The sequence below is a fragment of the Carettochelys insculpta genome, chromosome 13 (genome assembly GCF_033958435.1).
Source record: "Carettochelys insculpta isolate YL-2023 chromosome 13, ASM3395843v1, whole genome shotgun sequence".
Taxonomy (NCBI): Eukaryota; Metazoa; Chordata; order Testudines; family Carettochelyidae; genus Carettochelys; species Carettochelys insculpta.
This window is the reverse complement of record NC_134149.1, coordinates 45,225,192-45,252,264: the sequence shown is the minus strand read 5'-3', so window position 1 is coordinate 45,252,264 and position 27,073 is coordinate 45,225,192. Positions and strand designations below refer to the sequence as shown.

The 27,073-nt window shown below is 47.7% G+C and overlaps 1 protein-coding gene across 4 annotated transcripts in view; it reads left to right on the top strand.

Moving 5' to 3' along the window:
* HDAC8 (histone deacetylase 8) overlaps positions 1-27,073 on the top strand; it is a 67,697-nt gene that overhangs the window by 25,062 nt on the left and 15,562 nt on the right. For all 4 annotated transcript variants that reach the window (XM_075007622.1, XM_075007620.1, XM_075007619.1 and 1 more), the window contains 2 exons: positions 6,584-6,756; positions 8,267-8,361. In XM_075007622.1, the coding sequence (XP_074863723.1) occupies positions 6,584-6,756; positions 8,267-8,361 (268 nt within the window). The remainder of the gene's footprint in view (positions 1-6,583; positions 6,757-8,266; positions 8,362-27,073) is intronic.

The following is a 27,073-nucleotide window of genomic DNA, read 5'->3' as shown; positions in this document are numbered from 1 at the left end:
CTGGGTGTGTAATTTTAACCAAGCACATGTGGACAAATGTACACTCGTAGACCAAGTACCATGAGCTCTATGGTGTCCATACAGAGAGGGATGTGGTTAAGGGGGAAGAATAAGGTTGTTTGCAAAGCATATCAAATGCAAGCTCTATTGAATGTTTCTGTCTTGGACGGATTAAAGACTGAGCCACCTGTGCTGGAATTAGAACATTTAGTTCTAAAGAGTCTAATTCTGCACCTTCACAGGTGTCTGGCGCAAACCTCTAAATCAGCCTCCCTGGCTAACGAGGAAGTCCAGGGCCTGGTTTTTCCTAACAGTGATTAACTGTAGGACAGTACTGCTGCGTGCGTTTATGTATCAGGCTAGTGCACGTGAAAGTCAGGAGTTAAACCAGTTACTAGTTGAAGACCCATGGTGGGCAGTCATTGTGGAAGTTCCCCAGACCAGCTCTGTCAGTACACCTCTGTTCTGATGTATACAGTATCCGATAACCCCCTCCCCATGTTATTCCAGTCCTGGGTCACTTCTGGGTATCTCATGTCAAAATACTACGAGATTTTAAGATTCCAAAAACGATCTGGTTGTGAGTTCAATCCTTGAGGGGGCCATTTAGGGATTGGGGCAAATAGATGTCAGGGATGGTGCTTGGTCCTGCCGAGAGGGCGGGGGACTGGACTGGATGACCTCCCGAGGTCCCTTCCAGCTCTAGGAGATGTGTGTGTGTATCCAACTGAGTAGGAAGAGGCCATCAGAGCTGTTTCTACTTGTACCTCAGACTGGCACTTAAACCTAAATTAAAAATTATTCAGATAGAACACACTGAAAATATTAACGTAAAATAGTTGTGAGGTCAAATGTGCTAAATGGAAAAATCTTGCATTGTCCTGGAGAGCATTAAATGAGCTAAAAGGTCCCTTGGCTCTGGCTGCTTTTCAGACCTAAAACAGTGATCGTAGAGTCAAATTATCTGTCATTTACAATGTGGTCATGGGTTTGATTGCGTGACCTCCTGAGACAATGAATTCTGTAAACCAGAGCATTTCCTTGTATTCTTCTCATTGGTGACCCCTGCTGGAGAGAGAAGCCCCTGCTCGTTGGCGGCCTTTCCCTCTCTGGCAAACAGCTAGGCTCCAGGCTTGCTCTTTAACCTTTCCGCAGCCAGAGAAGTTGTGCAAAACTATTCCAGCTCCCTCCATCTTGGTGGCAACTTCCTTTCTCTTCTCTATAGAAGCAGGCCTGTTCCAGCACAGTGATATGATAGAAATAAATAAAAAGGAAGTTTTGCTACTGGGGTCTTAAACCATGCGCACTTTGAACTTGCCTCTCTAAAAATAATAGTGCTTGTGTTTGAATGCTTTTGTTCTAGACTATGCAGTCTTATCCTGCTCCTGGGTGGTATGGCATATGTATAATTGCCTATTGTGTCTGCATGTTGAATGACTCAAGAGTCCAAAAAATGTAATTGTTAGTAGTAGCTATTGTGTAGAACAGAGGCCAACATGTGATTTGGGGGGTTTGGGTGGGGTGGGGGTGTTGAGTGACATATCTTTAAAATATTGTAGATAAAGGCAGCCAGAGAGCAGAAGTTTGAGGATGACACCAGCAAAGCTGAGTACTCAGCTCCAGTGGTACGCGTCAGTCTTACACAGGGTAGAGATGTCGAAGAAATCTGGACAAGCACAGTGCTCTGGAAACATAGGCACTTACACAGTATCTCCATCAAACCAGAAACTTATATGGGTTCTCGCCAATCACTGGCTACCTCTGGTTCAAAAGAGCATCTGGAATTGCTAATTTATTTTGTCTTCCTGGAAGAGCCTTCTAATTAGTGAGTCAGATTCAGATAAGATGACAGGTACCTTCACCTTGATTTTAAATGTGAACCTTCTGAAGATAAAAAGTGCAGCACCTGAACGATATGACGTGTGGAAAACATTACTAATACATATTCTAGAACTTGCAGAAGCATTTTCTGAATTCAGATGAATATTTCACGGCATGTTTATTCAAATTGCTCTAGCGGTTAATATGGTACATTCACTTAAGGACATGAGGAACAAAAATTTAGCCAATTCTCATCAAACAGAGTCTGATTTACAAAAGCAGTAAATATTTGTTCACTGGGTAATTTTAGCAGATGTCATTCATAGCATATCACAGTGAATAGCAGTTTCACTCTTTGTACCTGTATGTGGCATAATTATGTATTAGTCATCTGCAGGGTTCTGTTCTTGCAGCTTGTGATGGGAGTTGGGGGAGTGCATGTGTGAGACTCAGGCTGGATGTGTGTGAGACAAGCAGAGCAGCTCTCAGCGGCTAAGCATGACCCTGGGGCTATAACCTAGGCTGGCACGTAACACCTCTGCCCTGAACAAAGAGGAGGGAGGAGCCGAGCTGGGTTTGATTCTGGGGCGGCAGTTGGAAGCTGGAGGGGAGAGGGAGCTGGAAGGCAGCCAGCCTGGCAAGGGGGGAAGCTACACCCCAGAAGGGCACCCCTTGGGCTCCTCTCCCCAGGACAAGTTGGAATGACTGTCTCTGACTGCTGCACTGACTCTTCTGTAAGAAACTGGGCTGCTGTCGCCTAATAAACTTCCTGTTCTACCTGCTGAGTGAGAGTCACTCCTGCCTGCGGATGGGGTGCAGTGCATGGGGACCCCATCACACAGCTGATTGTGGTGCCCTGGAAGTTGACACTAGTGTGGGTGTGCTCTAAAGCTAGTCAGGTGGGTGGATGGATGGTTGCGTGGACAGTGGCCGAGTTGTGGAAATCGGAGGGAGTTTGGGTCATCTGTCTAGTGGGTGAAAATGTCATCAAAGCATTGTTGGTTTTATGGTTCATTTTTCCAGAGAGTCTTCTTCAGGGTGGCCCACGAATAGGTTGGCATGTTATACAGCCGTCCTAGTATCCAGGCTGTTCCCATGCATAGTCCCCACAGACTAGGGCTACATCTACATTTAAACACGTGCAGGCGTGTGAGGGCTTTTCCCATCACTGTAGTCCAGTCCACTTCCCTCGGAGGAAGTAGGTAGGTTGGGGTCTGCAACCAAAATAGCGAGAAGAGCATTTTTTCAAATTCATTCACAAAATCAGTACTTCAAGGGCCGGAATGCATGTGAATATGAGATAGTTATTAATAAATAACATGCCTGTGATGACAGAATAAGCGATTGTTGCACAGAGGATCTAGGCCTATTGAACAGCCTTTAGGTGACGATTGGGTTTGGGTATTACTGGCTGGAGCTGGACTGTGGCCAAGGGATTGCTGTGGACAGGAGTTGCAGAGCTCTGTGGGCAGTAAAAGGTGGTTCATATCAGTGACCTGCAGTAAATGAGCCTCATGGGCCAATTTCAGCTTTAACTCATGGGGATTTGAGAAGGACCAAGAATCAGGGCAAGGGCGCATTTGCTTTTTCTGGAAAGGAAGGGGTGTCTGTATGGACACAGTACAGGCTGAATGGGGAGAGAGACGGAATCAGGGAGGGTTGAGTGCTGTGGCTGTTCAGGAGGAGGGTGGGTGGAGGTGGTAGTTTGCTGAGTTTGGGACGCTGCTATGTAAAGGTTAGGAGACTGTTCCATAACTCATTTTCCAAAGGTCAAGGAAAGCTCTTGAAAAGGAGACCAAACTTTGGGAGCTCTTCCGATTTTTCAAAACCACAGACCATACTGTGATTCACCCATGACTAGCCAGGAGAAGGTGTGAATGACTCCAGTCCTCCCCTGTGTCTGTGTGATCCCTACTGATAACATTTTTGTTTCTGTTCAGCGTACACTTAAGAAACTAGAGAGATTGGCTTTCTCGTCCTCCAGCACAAACCCACCCTCCCTTCTCAGCTGCACTCCAGTCAGGAGGCTCCATTCTTCTGACCTTTCTTCATGTAACAAAGGGACACTGATGCATCTGCCATGTTCTTGTTTTGAGTGAATTTAGAGCTGATGAAAGATGCTGGCCTGAAAGCCCTGGGGACTGAGGTCTCTGCACTGTGCTGTGCATATCTGAACAGGCAATGCCATATCGTCCCCATACATTGCTGTGTTGGGTTTTAATCACAGATAGCCAAGCCAGTGCTGAACCCAGTCTGTCTTGGTCTTCATTGCTCACCAAGCTATAGCAAGCTACGGCTGGGATTGACAGTCCAGGGGACCGAACTGCATTGGCAAGAGTACAGCTGTAGCATGGGCAATCACAGTGCAAGTTTCTTTCCACCCAGTCATTTTTATCAGACTCCTTGAAGAACCTCTGTAAGTGACAGGAGAGAAGTCTGGCCTGCGGAGTCCATCCAGCTGTTATTCTCCCTTTCAAGCCCACCAGCCACAAAGACCTAGTTTAGTGTCAATTGTGAGGGTGGGGGTTTGTTGGCATGTCCAATTATCAGCAGAACTGTGATACTTCTCTTCCTCCCACCTCCCACTGTCTACCAGCTAGTCCCAGGAAGTTAGCAACTCTTGGTAATCCCTGTGTGGGTTGGCTCTGGAGCAGCAGGTGGCTGTAGAGTTTGTGTGTATCCTATTGCTAATTCCCTAAGCCATCCACTTTCCACACACTGTGCCCTGGTGACATTTCTTTGTGCAGCTCTGCTTGCTGGAAGCAGTTGAGCTGAAGGCAGCCACGCTGTAGAGACTGTCTTCCCTGGGTGCATACCAAAGCTGAGACCAGCACCTCGTACGTTTAGAAGGAAGTTATTAATATAACATACTGTAGCCCATTGTGCTCCCTACGTCCCTTCCCTCTGGCAAAGGTACACAACCTCTGCCACACGCATTGCTGGTGGCTGCGATCAGTTCCCTCCTGAAACACCCTGGTGTGGATAGCGACATTGGACGTTCCAGTCTTTTCACATCGTGATTGTCAGATGCTTACAGGTTGTTAGATTTCCTACGAAATAGAAAGACTTGACGATCTCACGCGCTCGCTCAGCGAAAGTACCCAGCCGGCCTGTGGCAAAATGTCAGGCAGATTGAGCACGTGTGATCCTCGTGTTACAGGAGCAAAAAAAGGTACAAAGCCAAGGCTGGCAAGCCCCACAGTGTAGTTCTATGGGGCAGTGTTTACTAGTACAGCTGAGCTCCTGTCTGATGCCGATGGGAAGAAAGAACTAAGGGTTTTATTTGATTTCAGATTGGAAGGGTATTTTGAGGCTCTTCTTTCAGGTTATTAGTCTGCTAAAATCATCATTTTCCTTGTTTTGTGCCAAATGCCATTCCTCTGAGAAGTCCTGTGCCCTTGGGCCCAACTTGCAGCAGAAACGGGGCCTCTCTAAGCCACGCTGCCCTCCTCCAGCACGTCTCAGCGCCCTGCAGATGGCTAGTTTGGGATATTTTCATTTGTAAAATATAGAAAAATCCTAAATCCAAACATTTGCCTCAGCAGCCAACCAGTCAAAATCGAACAGCTTGATATATCCTGTCTATACCATACTTATTGTGTGTGTGCAATTATTCTTGTTTTAATGGCCGTAAGGCCCCTAAAGATCCCATAGCAGGTGCAGTCAGAAGATTAGGGGCATTTAGTTCCCTTCCCAAGTTCTAGGTCTAATTACCATTATTTACCCCTGCAGCCAGATGATGGCTGCAGCTCTTCCCATCCCATCCTATACTAGTACTATGTAGGTGCCTTATTCTTCACTATTGTTCGTAGCGCTGCTTGTGTTTCACCTAGAGGTGGGTGCACTTTAGGGCTTTTGTACATGGCAGTGTAGTGCAGGAAGGGTGTTAGTGTGTACTGTTTGCTAGCCTGCTGTGTACTAAGTTGCCACGTGGATCCTGCTGCTGCCTGCTTAAAGGCCCCTAGCAGTACATCAGAGTGCACTCTGGAACAGTCAGTGTGCAGTACCATTGTCTGCATGGCAAGTTGGCATGCTGTCGAGTTACATCCCAGCGTGGTGCAAACTAAACAGGCCAGCCCTCACTGGTGAGTGCACTAACGGTTTCACCTGGGGCTCATAAACCCCAGTGCCTTGGTCCTGCAGACCCTTGTGTACACAGATAACGTTGAGATCATTGGGACTGTTCACTTCTGTAAAGTTACTTAGGCAAGCGTTATAGCAGCTGGGGCCAAAATTTAGCTAATGTTTGGGATACATCGTGTGAGTGTAAGGTCGTTATGGAGGAGGTGCTGCCCATACACAGCTATCTGAGCTGTCACATTGTTTCATGCTTGTGTTTCAGGTCAGATCTGGGTATATTTTTCTCCCTCTTTGCTGAAGCAGAAGTGATTTTTCCCAGTTAAGTGAGTGGAGGGTAGGGATCTCTGGACCATAGTTCTGGAGCTTCTGGCCTGGATCTTTGTCTGTATATTTGGTACTTCAAAAATCACTTCCAATTTCTTTATTATTTTTAGACCCTGTTAGTGTTCAGTGTGACTGGCGCACAGAGTCCAGGTCTACAATGCCTGCCGTGACCCTGACCAGAGTGGCATTCTGGGAAATAGGAAAGCACTTCTTGGCCTATAATATCAACCCTAGCCAGTAATTGGAAAGGCAAAGTAACAGTGTGGCTGGCTGAAATGGCCTGCCCACCTCACACTGTCTCAGTTATCCATGGAGGTCTGGCAGTTGTGGAAACTCTGTTTTGTTTTATTGCGTGCAGTGTTTTGAAGGAGGTGTATGCAGCGTTCAACCCGGAAGCAGTAGTCCTGCAGCTGGGAGCTGATACGATAGCCGGGGACCCCATGTGCTCATTTAACTTGACTCCAGTGGGGATTGGCAAGTGTCTGAAGTACGTTCTCCAGTGGCAGCTGGCCACTCTCATCCTGGGAGGAGGTAGGTGCGAGGATTCTTATCCTGCTCTCCATGTAACAGGGTGCTAGGGTTTGTTCACCTGAGGCTGCTCTTTGGAAATGGGCCTCTGCTTCTGAAAGTGGTATCGTTTGAGAAGGGCAGCCAAAGAAATCACACAGTATGGCTGCATAGTGTGCGAGGAGCCCTGTGTAGCTGATGCAGGGCTAGTTGTACACAGGCTTCAGCTCCTTGGTACCCCAAGTCCTGACTCCGAGAACCTGGGTTAAAGGTTGCATGGGTCCTTCAGGGATCAGAGGCTGTTAACCCCGCTGACCTTTGACCCTGTCTCCTCAATGCCAGCTTTAAGTCCCAGCTCTCGTGAGCCGCACTGCAGGTCCTGTCTTCAAAAGCAGCCATTGTGCTCCCAGACCTACCTTGGGCATCTGGCGATGAATTAATCTTGTTTGGATTCAGGCCGTGTTTGGGAAGAGAATTGGCTGCATTCTCAACAGAGCAGAATTCGAATACCCAGGGGAAGCCCCTTCCTTGCTTTTTGGCTTGTAGCGCTTTCTGCCACTTGATATCCCTCTCTGCTGGTCCAGTGGATGGGAAATAAGCAATTCATGTCAACAGAATGGAATGGGGGGATCTTTGTCCCAAGAATTCTCCTCAGCTTCTTTTGGAAGATGCCTTACCCACAGCATCAGTGGTTTGAGTAGCAGCTATCATTTGAGGGACTAGGTTTATCATTTAAGGGATATCACGTCTAATAAATTGGACCTAAAATGTGACCTAACTGTTGGACGAATATTCTGAGTGTTAAAACTGACTGTGAGTGTGAACAGCAGAGGCAGAGAATTTAGTTCTCTCGACCAGTTCTTGTCAAGAAACATGGGACAACTAGCCTCTGTCTTAGGGAAATTGGCAAACCTCGGTTGCCCCTGATAGCTTCGTTTTCAGCAGCATTGGAGATGGACATTAAGGTTGCTGGTGAGCCTGATGTTTGCCAAAGGGGAGCAGAGTTTGGGAAACAATTTTCAGTCTCCCAGAGTGGAGCTTGAATTAAGTTACCCCTTGTGCCCCTCATGGGACTCCACACAGTCTCTGGCAGTTGTCTGAATGGAAGGTCATCAGGTGTGCTCACCACAGATGCATTCCTTCTGTGCTGAGCATGAGCATCTCCCTCTCACCCTGTCACCTCAGGGAGGCCGGACCCTTGGAGTCAAAGGCTTACAGCTTGCAGGTATCTCTTGCAGCCAGAGCTGAAGGAGTGGGTGATATTACATGTTCAATTGCTGAGATGACATCTGAGTTCAGTTTTACAAGTCTGCTTTCTTAGTACAGGTGATTTATGGCTTTAACTTAGCATTCAACAGGTGCAAAACACAGTTACTGTGCATGACTTGGGAAGACTAAATAAAAAGCCTTATTCATGTGCATTGCAGATATAAAGTCGCTTGCTTCTCAACAATGCTTTCCTTTCATTAAAACAGTCTCTCTCATTCCCTTTCCCTCTTCCCCTTCCTAATTTCACAATTCTTGCTGGAGACAGGAGGCTACAACCTTGCCAACACAGCCCGCTGCTGGACATACTTGACCGGGGTCATTGTGGGGAGAACGTTACCCTCCGAGATCCCAGATCACGAGGTAAGGCTCTGACAAACCAGCCCTTCTCCTAGCGCAAGAGCTGAGTCATTCCACCTAATCAAAACGGCATCCTTGCCACTCAATACTGTTTTGTTGATAGACGCTCCTGCAACAATAACACACTGTCCCCGCAGCATAGTGGGCTCTTGTTCCCACAACCCGAGACCATCTGCATCTTTTTACAAGGGATCTCGGAAGCCAGTCAGTTTCAGAGAGGGGTTCACCTGTTTGCACAAAGAGCTCTTTGGGAAGTGCACATATTTTTACCAGAAAAAGCACCCCCCCTCTCATGTTAAATTTAGCCTTGTTTTCCCCAGAGTTATAGAAAGTTCCAGACGCAACTTCCAAACTGCACCAGCTGCTGCTATTCCAAAGGGTCATGGGGCCAGGTGTTACTCTTCTAATACAAGCTGCCTTGACATGCATGACCCCAACAGTGGTACCCTAAAGTGTTGAGCGGGGCAAGGGGACCAACTTGGAGGAATGCTGTCTAGGTTAAAAAAATATTGCACCTTCCAATCTGTTTGCAGAACTCCGGTGACCAGATGTTTCTTCCCAAGCCATATGCTTCAGTGCTCTACAAGCCAGTGTTCAGCCCAGCCCTATAATAACCGCATAGTACTTGCCACTTCTTTAGTGCCTTTTGTCTGAGGATCTAACCAATCAGTGTGCACAGAATGAGGCAAAGAGCAAATGCATGGAAAAGAAATGAATTTCAGATTCAAGCTTGAAAGAAATGATTAGCAATTGTAAAGCTTTTAAAGTCCTGTTTGAATGAGAACCTCTGACCATATCTGGTGAGCACTTGACTGAATCTTGACAACATATGGAGAGGCACTATTTCAGGAATTAACAGGTATTGATCATTACCCTTTTTCATTGATCTGAATATTGAACACTTTAATAATTTCTGAACCAGGGTTTCCCAAACTGGGGAGCGTGCAGAAATGCCAGGGGGGCGCAAGGCGACCCAGGCCCCACCCCCCTGCCATCATTCCCCCACCTCAAGAAAGAGCCAGTGTTTGCTTCTGGCTCTCAGCCCCTGCCATGTTACGTGGGTGACCCGGCGCAGCTGCTATAAAAAGCAGGCAGCCGGTGGAGACCTACATGCAAAGGTGAGTGAGTGTGAGTTGGTGAGGAGGAGGAGGATGGGATTAGCTGGGGGGCTGGGGGTGCCTGGTTCAGGAGAGGGGGGATGGGTATGGGGTAGGAGTTGGGGGCTGGTGGTGCCTGGCTGTGTGAGACGGGAGAGGCTCGGGTGGGTGGCTCATGGGGCTTGTGGGATTTGGGCAGCTGGAGCAGGTGGGTGGGCACCTGGCCTCAGAATTGTGGGGCTCAGGTGGCTTGGGCTGGTGGGTTGGTGGCTGGCCCCAGCAGTGCGGGGCTCGGGCATCTGGCCCCGGTAGCATGGGGCTTGGGCTGGTGGGCAGGCAGCTGGCCTTGGCACGTGGGGCTTGGGTGGGCAGCTCAGGTGCCTGGCCCGTGGCTGGGGTGGGCGGCTGGTGGGTGGGCAGCTGGTTCTGGCAACATGGGGCTCAGGTGGCTGGTGAGCTGACAGACGGGCGAGTGGCTGGCCTTGGCGGTGTGAGGCTTGGGCAGGCGGCTCTGGCAGTGCAGGTCTCAGGCAGGCAGGCAGCTAGTGCCGGCAGCTCTGGCAGCTAGCATGGGGCTCAGGCAGCTGGCCAGCTGGGGCTGCACCAGGTACCCACAAGGGCCGAGAAAACTATTTGTGATTATTTTTAATTTTAAATAACTTTTATATCAAGTTTTTGTATTTATTTTAAATTATGAATTGAATTTTTTGTTGGGGGGGGTGGGTGATGGTAAAGAAGAGGTGGGAGGGTTTCTCAAAAATCAAAAGGGGGGCGTGATGCCAAAAAGTTTGGGAACCCCTGTTCTAAACAGAGGGCACTGACGGGTTAGTGCAGTGCAGAAATGGAACAGCTGGAAGGTGTTGCTAAACATATAACATAGTACAATTTTGGCATCAAGCCTTACGACTTCTTAATCTGTATAAGATAGGCCAGGGAGCGGGTTATGGGAAAAAGGGGGTTTTGCTTGCAAAGCTGGGATTGCTCTGAGTTTAAGGTCTGAAGTTGGCCAGACTAGAAATGCAGCAGCTTTCTTCTGTAGCCTTAAGCCTGTACATTTCAGGGGTTCAGATGAAATGGATGTTCAGTGAGCTCTCTCGTCCAGGCTTGCAATGGCCTGTGCTCGGGGGTGACTCCAGACCACAGTGGTCGGAGAGGCAGGGAATCTGGATGAGGGGAGGAGCTGCACTGGCTGCCCAGCACACAGCTCCTTTCCGTTTGTCTATAAAGCTATTGGCTCAGCTCAAGCATTCTAAGCTAGCATTCTGCAGCAAGGTCTTTGATCTCAGGGCTTGCCAGGAACATCACGTCTGTCTGGCATATCATGAAAAGAATAGTAGTAAATGCATCTCTGCACTTCATTGTGGCGTGGGCAGCAGCTGGTTCAGCCAGCACAACAGTGGTTGCTGGACAGAGAAGGTGTATCATCTCTGTCTTTGTCAACTGCGTTTCCGAATCTAAGACCCCAGGACTTGTTATCGTGTGAAGACGCACTGATCCTTCTGGTCTGATAGCCCTGCGAACGTCTCGGTACTTCTACCTTCTTACATCCTATTCCCACCTTCAGTTATTTCACTTAATGCTTTCCCACGCCATCCGTGTCACCTCTAATACTGTGCCCGGTGTCTGGAACAGCCTCTCTTTCTAGACACCAGGTAGTCTCCCTTTCTGCATAAAGCTTCGGTTTCCATTGGCAATCAACTGAAGCAGCTTTCTGGTACCCTAGTCTTTGTATGGCACATTTTATACTGTAAACTGTTCAGGGCAAGCAACACGACTAGGATGCCTTATTTAAATGGCAGATAAATTGGCCAAAATATAACAAATATAGTTATACGACACCTAGGTAAACAGAGAATGGGGTGAGAGGGTTTTACCTCTACAGAAACTGCGGTTCAGCTTATCAGTCTGTTAGAATTCACTTGTGCCTCATCACGGTAGTGGGGAAAGTTGAGTGTTACATTTATTTGGACTGTTAAATGGGCTTTTAAAAACCTTTGGACAGAGTCTTTCACCCGTCTTGTCCACCCAGAAATGCCCTTGCTCATGGACACATTGATCCAGGCCCAGGGACCCTCAGCTCTGTGGTGAGCAATGGGACCCTGTTGTGCCTGTGGGTCGGCACTGACTATAGCACACTGCAAGCGATTGTTACACACCGCTTTAATCATCCCTCAAGGTGGGCCCCACCCTGTGTCTTTGACCCTTTCCACAGTCTCGTCCACCCCAAAATGCCCTTGCTCATGAACACACTGAAGAAAGGTGAAGTATTGTTGTTGGTCAAATGTTGGCTGAAGTGATGAAACCAGTGTGAAGAAATGCCCCATTTTCATCCGCAGAAGGCTAGTGGCAGCATGCCAAGAGCTTGCATGGTACCGTTGAGTATCTGTAAGGGTCTGAAAAAAGGGAGTGAGTAATGAAGTGACAAAACTTGCAGGCTGCAGAATTGAGACCACAGAAGACTGAAGAGGTGCAGAAAGATCTAGCCAGGCAAAGTGAACAGGCAGTACAGTGCATTAGCCATCAATGAATTTCTGCTCCAGTTGTGATGTGCAACGAGTCATGCCAATTATTCCTTGCTACACGTTGCTGTAATTACACAGGGAAAAGACGGCTTGCGGAATGACAGTATTTTCTCGGTTGTACAGCAGTGGCCAGAGGAGTAAATGGTGTTAGGATGATATTGGAACTGTTAGTGAGTCAGTGATCCTGTGTACCTCTCAGAAAGAGCAGAAATGGAGGGGCCCAGAGATGTCCCATCAATGTGATTAGAAGCCTGGAAAGGCCATCATATGGAAAGATTGGGTTGCTTTTGGGATTTGATGAATATGGAGGTAGATGTGGATGGGAAGGGAGGAAGAGAGATTCTGTATATGGGTTCTGTCTTTCTGAGAGGGGCTCTGAAATCACAGAGATGGGCATCATGTAACAACCTAAATGGAGCCATGGTTACATTAAGTAGGATAAACGTAAGCCATACGAAGCCATCTGCCTTCAGGGCACAAGCAGACCAGTTATTGACGGAGGTTGGGTAAGAAAAGTTCCCCATGATCAGGTTTATTCCATAATTGTCCAGTACCGGTTTTTTTGCACTTTTTTCCAAAGGGTTAGACACACGCCTGCTGCTTAAGCTAGTGTAATTGACTGTAATACAGTTCCTATGTGTTTTGTAAAGTCCTATCCATGTCCTATGGATGTCTGTGGTATAAGTCAATTTCCCATACAGTAAATCCTCAAAATGTGCGATTTAGAGTTGCACTTAACTTAAATTAACACCTGCTCCCCCCGACCGTGGCTCAACCCCCAAGTCTTGTGCGGCCCGGTTCAAACCCCCGCACGTGGCTCCGGTTCACTCCCTCTGCCCCACACAGCCCCAGTTCACCCCCTCCCACCCTGCACAGGCCCGGGTCAACCCCCCGGCCCCATTCACCACCAGCGCCATGGCTTAGGTTCATCCTGCCTGGCCCCAGTTCAAACCCCCCGCCAGCTCACCACTCGAGTGCGGTTCTGGCTCAACCCCCACCCCCATGCACAACTCCAGTTCAACTCCCCTGCCCTGGTTGAAACCCCTGCATGCAGCCCAGGTTCATTCCCCCCGCCCCAGTTCAACCCCCCCCACAGCCCAACTCACCACCCGAGCACGGTTCTGGCTCAACTCCCTGCCCCCATGCCCAGCTCTAGCTCAGCTCCCCACCCCCCTTCAATCACCCCTTCCCTGCACAGCCCCAGCTCAACTCCACCCCTCGTCCCCCTGAAGCCCTAACCCACCCCAGGATTAACCCCCTGCCCCCTTCCCATGGCCCTGACCCACCTCAGGCTTAATCTTCCCCAACCCCCAGACTTACCTTTCCAAAGGAGCTCAGGTGCTCCTGCTGCTTCCCCAGCTGCAGAATGTGTGTTCCGTCAGAGAAAAAAGCCACCCTCCTGCTCCCCGACTTAAGAGAAATTTGAGTTATGCGAGGGTGTGTGGGACTGCAACCCTTGTGTAACTCGAGGCACTACTGTAGTGCAACAGACCAGTGAGCCAGCTACCCTGCTCAGATGCTCTCTCTGAGGATGGCCAATGCTGCATGCTTCAGAGGAGAGAATTATTTAAAAAGTGCATCTGTTCGTGTGCTGCTGTCTAGGGGGGAGGGAAGATGTGGTGGGAATCAGTTGTTTGCCCTGGAACATGAAGATTGAAGGCTCTGATTTTTAGTCTCTCCAGACTGCAGGTGTTGTTTTTCATATAAGTGCATAAACCTGTTGTGAAACTGATTACGCAGTTTGCAGCAATACTGTCCTGCAGCCCAGAGCTCCCCAGGCTAATGATCATACTTCCTTTGAAAGGATTTCCTTTTCCAGGTTTGATACATGCTTTTCCAGTTCTCCTCATCAGAGATTTTGTGTGGCTGCTAGCCCTTGAACTATAACCAAGAGCAACAATTTCTGTCACTTGTCAGAGGGGTATCTTCAAAAACAACAAGAAGTCCTGTGGCACCTGATAGACTAACAGCTGTTTTGGAGCATAAACTTTCGTGGGCAAAGACCCACTTCATGAGATGCTGTCACTGAGATGCATTTCTGGCACTGACTGTCTTGACAAGAACTCTGATTTTGTTTGTTTTTTAGTAACTACCACCCCCCCTCCTTCTGCTTCTCTCTGCTAAACAGGCTTATTTCATAACACTGAACATAGTATTTATTTGGCTAAGAGTAATGTCCTTTCTGTGCTTTTGTATTGGGTAATGAAGGTCACGTACACTGAAGCTGAGATGTCCAACCCTTGCAGCTCGAAAGGCCATATTGTCAACTTGTCATAAGTCTGAGCGTCTCAGCCAGCATAGGTAACTCACATGCTCCCTGCTCTTGTAGTTACACATAATGATGTTTATAAACATTCTGCATCCCAGCATGCAGTATTGACTCACTATCTGATCGTCCTCTGTCCAAATTCGGATGAAGCACATTTGTCAGTGTGTGAGGCTATTTGCTAAATCTAGAGGATGGTGAAATCCCTGCTCTAAGGAATTTACAATGTAAATTACAGAGGGCATTGTATAGGCATGAATTATAAAATGAGTTTTAATGAGCTCTCAGACAAGGATCTTGTGGCTTATGGGCTTTATTTACCAGATCTTGCTGCGCAGGATAGTGTATTCATTCTGCACCTGCTGTACCAGGGTCGTTTGTGTTGCTGATTGGATGTATCCAGCCACAGCAAGCTTGACGTGCATTCAGAACCGGAGCCACGAAGCAGCACTAGTGTTGAGCTCTGCGTTTTGTGGGGAAGGTGTTGGCATCTTCACGGAAGGGACCCACAGCCAGTGACCGCCGCAGGGGAGGTAATAATATAGGGCACTTCTACTGCAGGAGGAGGTCCTGTGGTCCGTTCGTGTAGGTCTTCATCCTTCTGTTCTCGTTTCATGAGCAGGGGTTGAAGAGACGCTGCTGTGGTCCTGCTAAGAGACCACAAACAGAACCAAGTCATTTAACTAAAGCCGTGGTGTCTAGTACGCTTCCTGTTTGCCACATGTGGTGAACGGGGCAGTGTAGTGTGGCAAATGGGGTGCCCCTCTGCCCGCTCTGTGCACGTGCCTCGCCAGATGGTGGGACAAGCGCGTGGCAGCAGCGGTAGAGGTGGCTCCTCTGGCCCTGGGGGCTCCAGCCGAGGTGTGGCTCCCACCCCAGCGTGGGTCGCTTGGCAGTGGCAGCTCCTGCCCCAGCACGGCTTGCGCCACATGAGTAATCTGCTTGGGAGGGGGGTGCCTAGCTGGTGGGGATGTGGCCCATGGCTGGCGGGCCTGGCTGCATGTGGGGGGGCTGTGGCGATTGGGTAGATTTCAATTGGACACCACTGTATTAAAGTGCCCCCCCCGCATGCTGCAGGGAGCAGCAGCTCAGCTCAGCAAGGGAACAAAAAGGACTTTATACTTGCTAAATAAACTCTGCTCCCCCAGCTGCCCCCGTGCTCCCCAAGGGAGCAGACAGGGAGCCTGCCTTTCCAAGAGCATGTGAAGGGTTTCGGGGGAGCAAGCGAGACTTGGAGAACAATCAAAAAGCCACCACAAAGCCCTGATTGTAAGCATAGCGTAGCCCCTTATTTGCTTCTTGTGTGTTGTGGCTTGTCCTAGTGTGTCTGTGAGCTTGGTGCCTCCTACCTGTGCAGCTGGCTAGCCCCTGGGATTGCATTTAAATGAAGCAATTCACTGAGGGCGAGGCAAAGGGCAGCCCTCTTCTGAAGTCAGCTTTTCTGCCCCTCTTCTGGGTGAGCTTTCATTGTAACCCCGCTACAGCATGTCCATGTCTGGGGCTTTTCTTCTTCTCGCGCCACTCACTGCAGGGGGGTTGGTCTCTTATTTCCTCTCCTGTACCTGTGGAACCTTAATCCAGCCCTCTGGGCATACACACCGATACAGTCTGAAGTTACATGATTAGGGGCTGGTTTTCATACAGGACCCCACCTTCATGGGCTTTTTGGAGAGTCATAGGGAACGGAAGATTTGGGTGTCCAGCGTGAGATCCCTGCAACCCATTTTTTCAGACTGTGTAGCACTATATGGCACCTTGTCTTGTGCAAACACGTCTCCCATTGATTGCACCTGCGAGTGCGCAGCACACGCTTCCTCCAGTCTCCCTCCTCACTTACGACACAACTTCCAACTTCTGCAACAAGCGAGACAGGGTCCTACAGACAGCAGCCTTCTTCAGCCTTCTCCCCAGAGCAGGGCACTGTCCATCCTGGTGCTGAATGAAACAGGGGTCCTGTGGAAGAATAGTACAGGTTGGACCTAGTCTCTAGTCTGGCATCTTCGGAACGTGACCAAACAAGAGAAGTTGCTGAACCACAGGAGGTCAGTCTGGTCTGGCAACATTATCAACACTTCCACTGCTGGCTGGGCTCTTAGAAGACATTTAGGGGTACATTAGAGATAAATAACTGCACAGAATACTGAGAGCTGGCACTGGTGGCTGGAAACAAACTTGATGGGACCGTGGGAAACTTGGTCAGACCCACAATAAGTGGTTGTCCAGCTGTCTAAAATCATGCCAGATTACAGATGATGCTGGATGAGAGAATGCTGGACTAGAAAGGTTCAGCCTGTATCCATAAAACAAATCCAGAGAAGTTAGTTCTCAACTGATGTGTTTGCACCACTTCAACTGACTCACTTTAAACCAGTGGAACTTCTGCATGTCCACCATCCCTGAGACCTGCCCTGCTCAATATACTCTCTTCCATGCTGCTAGTATTTGAAGAGGGCGGTAGTTAGTGCTGTGACTAATGGGAATACAGTGGCTTTGGGCCATCCCTGCAGAACAAATAACCTAGGGGTGCAGCTCTAGCATTTAGGTCACTCGCTAATGTGGCAGTGTCAAAGCAAGCTGAAGGCTGCCAGCAGATAAAGTTGGACTGGTAACAATCACTGTTAGCTTCTCTGAAAACCAGGCTCAGAAAAATTAGAGAAATGGGAAGACAGGAAGGGAAGCATGCTGGGGTAGCTCTTATTTAAACTTCCCTGTCAAAGCAAACTCTGGCAATTGCACTAATGTCAACCGTGTGAAACTTGCAGAAAAAAGCAAACATCCTTCTGGGATGCATTGACGAGTGTTGTAATCAAGACAGGAGAAGAAATTCGTTCTGTTGTGCACTGATTAGGCCTCAACTGGAGCATTGTGTTCTGTTCTGGATGCCACATTTCAGGACAGAAGTGGTCCAGAGAAGAGCAACCAAAGTGATTAACGGTTTAGAAAACATGACCTGTGAGGGAAGACGGAAGAAACTGAGTTTGTTTAGTCTGGAAAAGAGAAGACTGAAGGGAACACGATCGCAGCTGTCAAATGCCCGTAAGGCTGTTACAAAGAGCAGGGAGAAGAAGTGTTATCTTCTGTGGATAGGACAAGGAGCAATGAGCTTAAATTGAAGCAAGGGAGGTTTGGGTTGGACATTAGGGAAAACTTTTTAAGTGTCAGGGTGGTTAAGCAATGGAATAAATTACCTGTGGAGGATGTGGAATCTCCATCATTGGAGATTCTCTTAAGAGCGGGTTAGGCAAACATCCACCAGGGATGGAGTATGTGATGCTTGCCCTGCTCTGAGTGCAGGAGACTGGACTTGATGAGCTCTTGAGGTTCTGTCCAGACCTAGGGTTCTATGTTCCCTTCTGTTGACTCTCTAGGGCTTTATTCAGTTTTAGATGATGGAAGCAGTGAGGTTTCCACTGCTTCCCTTGGGAAAATATTCCTTTTTGAAAAGATTTCCCTAGTGGGAGATGCTCAGATACTCTGCTTGATTCCCTTTAAGTTCGTCCCCCTGCCCCATTCCCACTTGGACCAGACTATCCTTTATGTTTATGTCCTACGCGTGCGTAGAACTCTCCCCTGTCTCCTTGCTGTTCCGTGGGCGTTTCCTCCAGCAGTAAATCGCTCCTCCTTAATTATTTTTAAGCAAATCGGCCTTGTGATCTTAGAGTTACACTTTTCTGTGGACAAATAAAATGTGATGTGTGAGCTGCTCCTGATGCGTCTGGGAATGCCTCCTGCCTGCTGTCAGTTTGCAGTTAGAGCTGTAGGATGCTGGGCAGTGAGTGCACTTGAATTCCCATCAAGAGGAAGCTCTTCAGTATTGTGAAAACCTGCAGCTCATAGACTGCTGCTGGTGGTGTCAGAGGGGTGGCAGTGATACTTCCCAGACTAACCAGAGAGATATCTCTGGCCATTTCTGACCCTCCAGCCCTGCTTGGCTGAGTCTGGCTGGCAAAAAGATTTTGTAATAAGGGCTGCAGCAGCAATAAAATGCCCACTAAAGGGACAGCTCAGTGTGTGCTTATTGCACACAGCACTTACTGGGAGAGCCGTGTGATCCCTCTGCATCCAACCAGAGTTCCCTGCTGGGTCTGGAGCTGCCACCCAGACCCGCATGGTGAGGATCCAGGCTGACACCACCATGCCACCCAGCAGCAACACATTGTGCGCTGCATATGCAGCCCCCAATGATAAAGACGTTGAGATCTGCTGCTCTAGTGTCTCTGTTTAGTCCAACAGCTGGCAGGCCGATTGTCTCCCTGTCAGCTTTATATCCCTGAAGCACAGCTATGAATAAGACCTTTGCATGCAGCATGAATCCAAAGGTGAATTCTCCAGGATGTGTCCACTGCACAGACGGGGAGGAGATGGGGACAATTCCCTCTTCTGACATCCTGTGTGATGGGATGGTCACACCACGACTAAGTGAGCCCCATGTGACCACAATGGGCTTTAAAAAACTGCTAAACCCATCGTTCTGAAATGACCCCTGTTCCAGTAGCCTCTCTTCCCTATCTTCCAGTCTCCTCACGCTGGAAGGAGGAGGGCTGTTTTCATTGCATCTTTTCCTCTCGCTCACTGCAAGCAAGTTCTCCTAAAGCCCCAGCAAGAGTAGCAGTCGCATGCTGCCTCCCCCCAGGCCAACACAAACATGTTGTCCCATAGGAGCTTTGCCTGTTTTCTGTGCCTCTTCAGAGAACAGTTTACAACAGGAAGTGGCTGTGGGGTGTTTCCAGCCATTGTTTTGCAACCCTCTGCCAGTGCAGGAACTGATGCATCCGCCTGTCACTCAGAGGAAGAACAGTCGGCTGGAACGTTGCAGACTGGAATTGTTTACCTGTCAGGGAGAAATTAATTGCCAAGCCTGATAAACGAGCGGAGCTGTGGGAAGGGTGGTGGTCTGCATGTCAGTTACAGCTTTCAACCAGTCCTTGGCACACACAAGCTTTAAGACAGAGATCTAGAACTAACACCCAGCCAGGAGTCCCTTTGCAGAAGGAATGTAGAGATGGGTTCACTGCACAGCACGTTGGAAAAGGAGAGAGCTGCGAGATCTGTTGTTCATGCTTCAGTATTCTTCAGTGTAGTGAGGTAGAAAAGCAATCAGTAGACACCCCTTTCTGCCTTGTGAATGTAGCAGATGCAGAGAAGTCCTGGAGTGAGTGGTGAAGATGGCCACTCCCTTCACATTTCATAGCAGGTCTTGTCATGGCCTGTTTTCTGGTTTCCCATTCTGTGCATACTCAGCAGTGCTCTGGGCTCTGCAGTTTCTGCTCACGAGCGAAGAGATGATTTGGGGCTGAGGAATAGGCATGGACAAGACGCGCCTACTGTACTTCAACACTTTCACCCAAAAGGTTTGAGAAAGTTCCGTTCAGATCTTGTGTTCCTTCTTGTGGCTATTCTCCTCTTACCATTCCTAGTTCCAGCCAGAGTGACCCAGGGCAGGATTCCAGCATCTCTCTTCACAATATTCCCAATCCAATCAGCAGTATAACAAACTGGGAGTTTTATGCACCTTCCAGCTCAGGTTGGAGAATTCAGTGGAAAATCTCAGGTTTGGGTGCTCATCTGAACCAGACTTCAGCTTCCTGCGAGCAGCCTCTCACTAGTCACCAGATGTTGATAAATACTGGCGGGGGCTTTGCTGCAGGCTCTAGCGTGCTGTGTTCTCGCTTGAGCTGCATAATCCTCTGTAATGTTGGAGCCTTTCACCCCGGGAGATGGCCCCTGCAGGCTGTGAGGTATTTTGGGGGGCAGGGTGGGACTGCTTAGATCACTGCAGCCCACGTTGTCCTGTTTGCAAGAACAGATGTTTTGTCCTCCTGGGCTGTGATTCTGGCACTTCGCATCAGTACCGACAAGAGAAAGCAAGTCAGAGCATCGTTTCAGAAGAGAATAGTTAGCACTAATTTCTCCTAGCAGACTCGCTGCAGTTTTGCCTTAGCACTGCTGATGTGCAGGCAAAGGAGCCACAAGTGAGGATGCTGGCTTCTGTCGACCAACTAAGCAAGATACAGTCATAGGTGCGCACATGGCTGGCGAGCAGGGTGAGGAGGACAGCGTGCATTTCTAGATAGAGACGGGGCCCCCAGTAAGAAGAAAAGCCCATGCCTGGAGAGTCCCCTCTTGATCAAGTGGAGCAGCTTTGTAGTGCGAGACACATCCTGGCATGAGGTTTGTCTGCCTCTTCATAGTGGGACTCCAACAGCAGGGGACAGTGTCACTAGGCAATAAAGGGCAGTGACTTCTTTGGATGTGGGTCATTTAGGTTTGCCAGTTAATTTACACACTGTCCAAGTAGGTATTGACCGTGGATTCAGTACGTTGCTCTTTGGAGAAGGGCAAGGCTAGCCCTGCTCGTCCCACTAGCTAACAGTTTATCTTGACAGGAGTGGACAGCAGCTCCTTAGTCGTCCGTGCAGAAACACAGCGTGCATTTCTCCATCTTCATCAGAGTGCCCGGTTCAGCTCATCCAGCAACATTGCACGCTGCCCCTTTGTACTGAACCTGAGGATGGCTGTGCACCATTTGGCTGATCTGGAATCAGAGCACCACATGCATAATTGTTATCTCCCAAATGCCTCAACCCTTCGTCTACCCAGCAGTTGCTCTTCTGAAGCAGCCTGAACTTGGAATGCATGCCCAGGGTTACACTGTAGTGTGCTCGGGTCACGCTGGGCTCCTCACTCAAGGACTCTCCTGCTTTTTCATTCCACCAACAGCTGTGCAGCTTTATTTTTAATGGGCATGTTTTACAGTGGGGTACTTGAAAGCCCTTAGGCCCAGATACAGTCAAAGAGGGTATGGATTTAATGTAGACAGATTCCCCAGGCTGTTTACAAAACTACCATATGATCTAGAAGAATGAGGACAGTCAAACTACAATTTAGTCTAAGCTCTGAATTTATCTGAAATGGGGTCTTGCCCTTGCTGGATTCAGACACGGAGATTCAGACTTTCTGCCCTGCTGGAGGAGAGAAGAGGTTTCCCTTCATATGCAGCTTTACTTTCCCAAAGACATGGAAGTACGTGTGGGTGGCCAGGACTACTTTCGGTAATGGCTCATGTGCAGATGGCTTTATGCACGGAAGTCCTGCTGAGCTGTCAGCCCTTAGGGAAGTGAGCTGGCCACCCTCACACCTCTCTGTTTCCTGTTCAGGGAACTGAACCTGTTGTTAAAAGGGAATCTCCCTTCCCAAGCGGCACATAATAAGGGGAACAGGCTTAACAAACTCTGGGAGCTATATCCCCAGTCAGCTTGTGGTTCACCTTCAAGGTTTGACTGCCTCACAAAACTAGCTGGTAACTTGGTTTGTGCAGGCTAAAGGTTCAACTTAAATAAATTCGACTTTATTCCTAAGTGTAGACATGGCCTCAGACTGGAGAGTGAAAATGCACCTCTTGGGGATGTGACGGCTCCAAAGCACATAGCAAGTGCAGAGGGGGTGAAATGCAACACCTCCCGCTTTCAGGTCTTTTTCCCCCTTCAGGCCTGCCCTTCTCCCCTTTGCTTTCCAACTCACATCAGTCTTGCTCTCAGCTGGCTAGTTGAAATCCTTCTCCTTTCTTACGATAAGGGGTTCCTCTCTTGGTGGCTGCCTGCTGGCCTGGGGCTGGGAGACCTGGTTCTTTTCCCAGCTCTGCCACTGACCTATGGGATTGTGTCATTTTCCCTCTCTCTGCCTCAGGTGTATGTTTTGTCTGTATAGATCATTAGCTCTTCAGGAAAGGGGCTTTCTCATGCGTGTCCAGTGCTTCACATGTGGGGCCCTCACCTCAGCTGTGGTTGCCAGATGCTACTGTAATCTAAATAATTGACTGTTCAAGATGGTTCCTATTCCATTGCTCGTTGGGTCTGACATCATCTTTCCCCTTAGTGTGCTGCAGACTCAACATCTTCACAGTTGATTCAGGTTCCAAGACAGAAAATCTCTCCTCAGTGCAGTGCAAGTCCAAAGGTGCTGCTTTGAGCAAATATGGAACAGTTTACCTTCCAGTCACTTAGGTAATTAAAGGGTAGGGGAAAGAAAAAGACAAATCTCATTGTGGGTCATTAAAGTGGTAATATGTTCTGAGAGTTGTCCTCTTTCATGCTACACCCCTTCTGTTCTGTACATGTCTACACATGGTAATCTTTGTGCAGACTAACCCAGGCTGCCTGCATTGTGCCTAAGGACAGGCTAGCATATTGATTGTGAATTGGTGGAAGCAAATTTTAAAAACACTTCAGACTGGTGGGAAACAGGCTTAGGTCTAGTGGAAATGTCAGCTGAAATATTTACACAGCTCTGAGATAACAGTGTGCACTTTCTCTGTGTGTATGGACAGAGCGGCCGCCCGTTTGTCAGATTCCCAGATTTATTCTGCTGCTCCTGGCAAGGAACAGCTAATGATTTAATAGCTTGTCAACACCTCTCCAGAGAAACAAGGGCTGGCACTTCCTGATTCCATGTTTTCTTTGCTTTAAATAGGAACTCCTATTCTGATTAACTGAAACCTGGAAATCAAGTTGTCAGACTGGGCAGCCTTTTGAGATCAGCACGGAATTGCTTAATCAGAGCAGGCTGAATGTAGTCCAGGGACCACTTTCCTGCTATACAAACATGGGCTTTGCTCCCTTTTCTAAGGGAACACTTAAAAGTGCATGGCCTGGGAGGGAGCATTTTCTGAAGCCTGCCATGGATCAGTTGAAAGTGGAACAGCTGGATATGCACCGTTCCCTGTAACTCAAGGTGCTCAGCTCGTTCTGTGGATAGCATCAAATTCCATTTTAATTGTAATCACCAGTGTTGCTAAGTCTTGTGATATGTGGTGCTTTTCTTAACCTCCCCAGTTTCTGGAGTCATGTGGCCGTGAGAGGAGCTTAGCTTTAGTTTAAAATTTAAGTTTCTAGCTATTTTAGTTGGGGAGAAGGGCTTGAAAATGTCACTTCTAAAGACTCAAAAACCTGAAGGCGAATAACAAGAATGCCTTATGTAAGGGTTCTAAATAACCTGTTGATTCCAGGTCAAGGGCTAATTCACTATTTTTGCATGCTTGGGTTTGGCAGTCCACTGCTCCCCCCACCTTCCATGGTCTTCTGGGGACGTCTAGGAGAGCTTGACAATAAGATCAAGGATCAGATCTGGCCTTCTTTGTAGTAACTGGAGTTTGTTGTTTTGTTTGTTATCTTGCTGGTGCCTTTGGCGTTCTCTCTTGTAGGAGCGCTGCTATTCTATGCCCATGTTCCTCTTTGCTTTCCATCCTCCTTTCACTGTTTCCCACCCTCTTTCCTTGGCTTTGAGTCTTTTCATTTCTTCCCTCTCTACTTCCTCCTTGGCAGCAGCTCTGACTTCCAGTTTCCCATGGCATCGCTCCCCTGCCCTTCATCTCTCCAGCCATTACACTAGTCAGCAGCAGAATTGTTTGACTTGCCGGGCAGGTAGGCTCAGGCCCACGTTACTTGCATTTCATGTAGGCATTCCATCGCAGTCCATTTTTTTCCTTAGCGCATTTTTAGAATTCTGCACCAAACAATTTCTGCTCCTTGGTATTTCTGCAAGTGTTTACACCAACAGTTCTAAAAGTCTGGATTTGTACCATCAAAGCTGGTTTTTGCCAAGGGTATGTGAATATGAAGCAAAATGAAGGCATCTGCCTTTGTCATTATTGGAGCACAAAGTTGCCTCCTCTTAATGTTGACTTTGTTTTTCCAAGAGAAAAATCAAAATTAGTCTTTTTGATGCCTTGAAACCATCCTTTGGCTATTGTCCAGCCTGTGAGGGAGTGATTCCAAGATGGCTGCTGTGACTGGGCTGTTTGCAACAGTTTTAGAAACACAAAGTCTCGTAAAATCCCCCATCTCAAAGAGAATCAAAGCTAACCGGTGGTTGTTTTGGGGTGAAGGTGTCTTCTCATGCTTGGCCCTCTATAGCTCATGAGAAATAAGCAAATAAGTAAGTTGTTTGCTGGAGTGGCTGTGAGTGTTTAGTTAGATATTGCTTTTCTGTGCTGTTGTAAAAAATGCTAATTTAAGATTCACAAATTTTGTTCTAAAGCAGAAAATAAAAGCACAGTTGAGCATTCATGTGCTCTGCATCCATGCAGAGTCCTTGGCGCTCTCTGCACATGAAGCCCCATGCAGGACTGCAAAAGGCCGCATTATTTAAATACACAACAAGACGTACCTTTGAAATGAATAGCACAAAAGTGTATTCATATGGAGTTTGTGCTTTATTAGTATAAAATTAAATCTTGACATGCCAAAGTTCTGACAGCAGTACTGTCCTCATTGTTACCCGTAATTTATTTTTTATGGATATGTTATCTTTGTGTTGTAAGCCATGCTGTATTGTCACAGAAAATAAACGGGAATAGAAAATAGTGCAACAGAGTTAACTTTGGTTTTAGAACCGTAACCATTGCATTTTCTAAATTTTGGGACTTAACGCTGCAACCCTAGCGTTAGTGTTTTGCATTTTATTTCCTATGTTTTTGTAGAAAAGCCATTAAAATATCTTCCGGAGCTTAGCAGGTTTTTCAGCTGAACATGTAAATTCTTTGAAGTAATTTGCTTTGCACATCATTGCATGCTAATAATGTGTGTAGTGCACTCATGCACTCAGCTCCTTCACAAACTCAAGCCAATCAAAAGCTCTAGACTAATGGCTTTTAGCCTGTGATCCACAGATTCCTGGGGATACACAGACTAAAATTTCCACCGGGATCCTCACCAGTGTTCCCTGTAAGCTGCGCGCTTGTGTGGCTGCTCAGGAGAGGTTCAAATGATATCTGGCTGATTAGCAGAGCGCTCACAGCTGGGTTTGTGTTGCTGGTGGTGGTTCACATTTGCACATGCCTTGGTGCATGTAAAAGTGATTCCGCACATGGATGGAAAAGATTAGAGGGAACATTGGTCCATAGCTCAGTTCGAAATGTTTTAGGGGTCTACAAATGGAAGAAGGTTTGAAAACCACTGTTCCAGATGAGGGTCAGTTGCTTTTACTGTATCCCTGTTGCGTAAGGTAAGATGGTTTTTACCATGGGAAGAATGTTCATACCTCTCCCACAGTGTGAGCCTGAGATTAATTGGAAAACCCTTTCTGAATTCCCCTCCGGGAACAAACCAAGCAAGCAAAATGTCCAGTTCACAAGAGGTGACTATTTCAGAAAGTTGTGGACACGCGAAAAGTAGATATGTATGGAACCTGTGTTGTAACTTTAACCTGAGTAGTTACTGAGATGCTATAGCAGTCATGGAGCATTCAGAATATAATCTAGCTAGAGGAGGTTCCACGCTGAGGTATGCATGTGATGGAAATTACTTGATTACCATGACATTCGGGTCATGAGTCAGATCTAAGGTAGGTACAACATTTTCAAAAGTTATTTAAGTACCTAGACCATCATCCTCACAGGTATTTATGCTCCTTACTCCCATTGAAATCAGTGTGAGTTTACACCTAGGTACCCTTGAGGATCTAGGCCCTAGTCTCTTCTGAGGGTTGGGTTCACATAAATCTTACCCCTAGGAAAAGCGACCCTTCCATTTATGTGACCTTCGCCTCCTAACACACTGGGGGAATCCATTGTTCTTGTTCACATTATAACAGAGTCAGCAGAGTGTTCGCATTATACAGTATAAGTAGAGTGCTCATATTCTAATAGTCTATGCGACTAAGATGAGGATTTCAGTCTGCTGTTCCCTTGCCGTGTGCATTGCTATAGGTCCTTTGTATTGTTTTCGAGGCTGAAATAATGAAAAAATATTCTGAAACTTCCTCTGAAATATGATATTTATCCTTTAATGGCAGGTTAAATAACCCCCAATGCCAGTTGTGTTGCACTGGAAAGTCAGTCAGCACTTCTGTCAGAGCACAGTTACCCGTATTTGTGTTCCTCACTCAGAGGACCGTGGACGTTGGTCATTTTAAGAGAATGGTAACCAGCTACAAAATCTTCTGACTCTATCCTAGGCTCAGATCCTGCCCAAGTCAATAAGGAACTGAATAAATAGTTTTAGCGGTTGGGTGAGTGGTCCGGGGGTTGTATCCTCGGGGACAGTGGTCTGTGTCAAAAATTTGTTTTCAAAATTGATGCTTCCTGAGGCTGCCAGCCAAGTTAAGAACTAACTGAGCCATGGAGATTTCTCTCCTCCTCCTCTGGAAGTGCTTGCTGCTCATCGCAATTGAAGCGCATCATTGGCGTAGTGAGCGAAAGCTTTCACACCTGCTGCCTGTGCTGTTCCGGTTTATGGATGAATGGGGTGTCAGTCATGCAAGCTGCCAGATGACACCTTTCCTACATTCACAACTTTAAAACAGAACCCTGTGTGTTGTTTAATCTCACGGGGGGTACAGCAAGTTTGGCTTTCCCTTGAGTTGGTAGAATGAGCTTGATTCATCAAGCCTAGTTACTTCCTCGTAAACTGGCCAACCTTTTAGGCTAAGCTGCAATTCAAATGTATATGTTTCTTAAAACACAGCTCAAAACCAGATGAATTTTTAAAACCTCCCATGCGTCTGGTTTCTGTGCTTGGAGTTGTGTGCTCATGAAGCAGTGTCACACGGGCAGTAATTTACAGTGTTCTGGACGTGTATGAAAAACAGCAGTTTTTCTTCTCTAGACTTAGTAGCACATCTGTAGCACATTGTACGGAGAGGCGTGTTGTTAGCCCTGTGCGTAGCACCAGTCCTCACTGTTTCTTATCTGATGTAGCACTTCCCCAGTTGTCAAGGATCCTGCCAGTGAAAGAATGCATTGTCAGAGAGCCATGCAGGGGTGTGGGTTCAGAGTGTCAGCACTTTCGTGCAAAGAGATCCAGCCAGAGTGTTGATTTCTTTGTGTGTGCTCA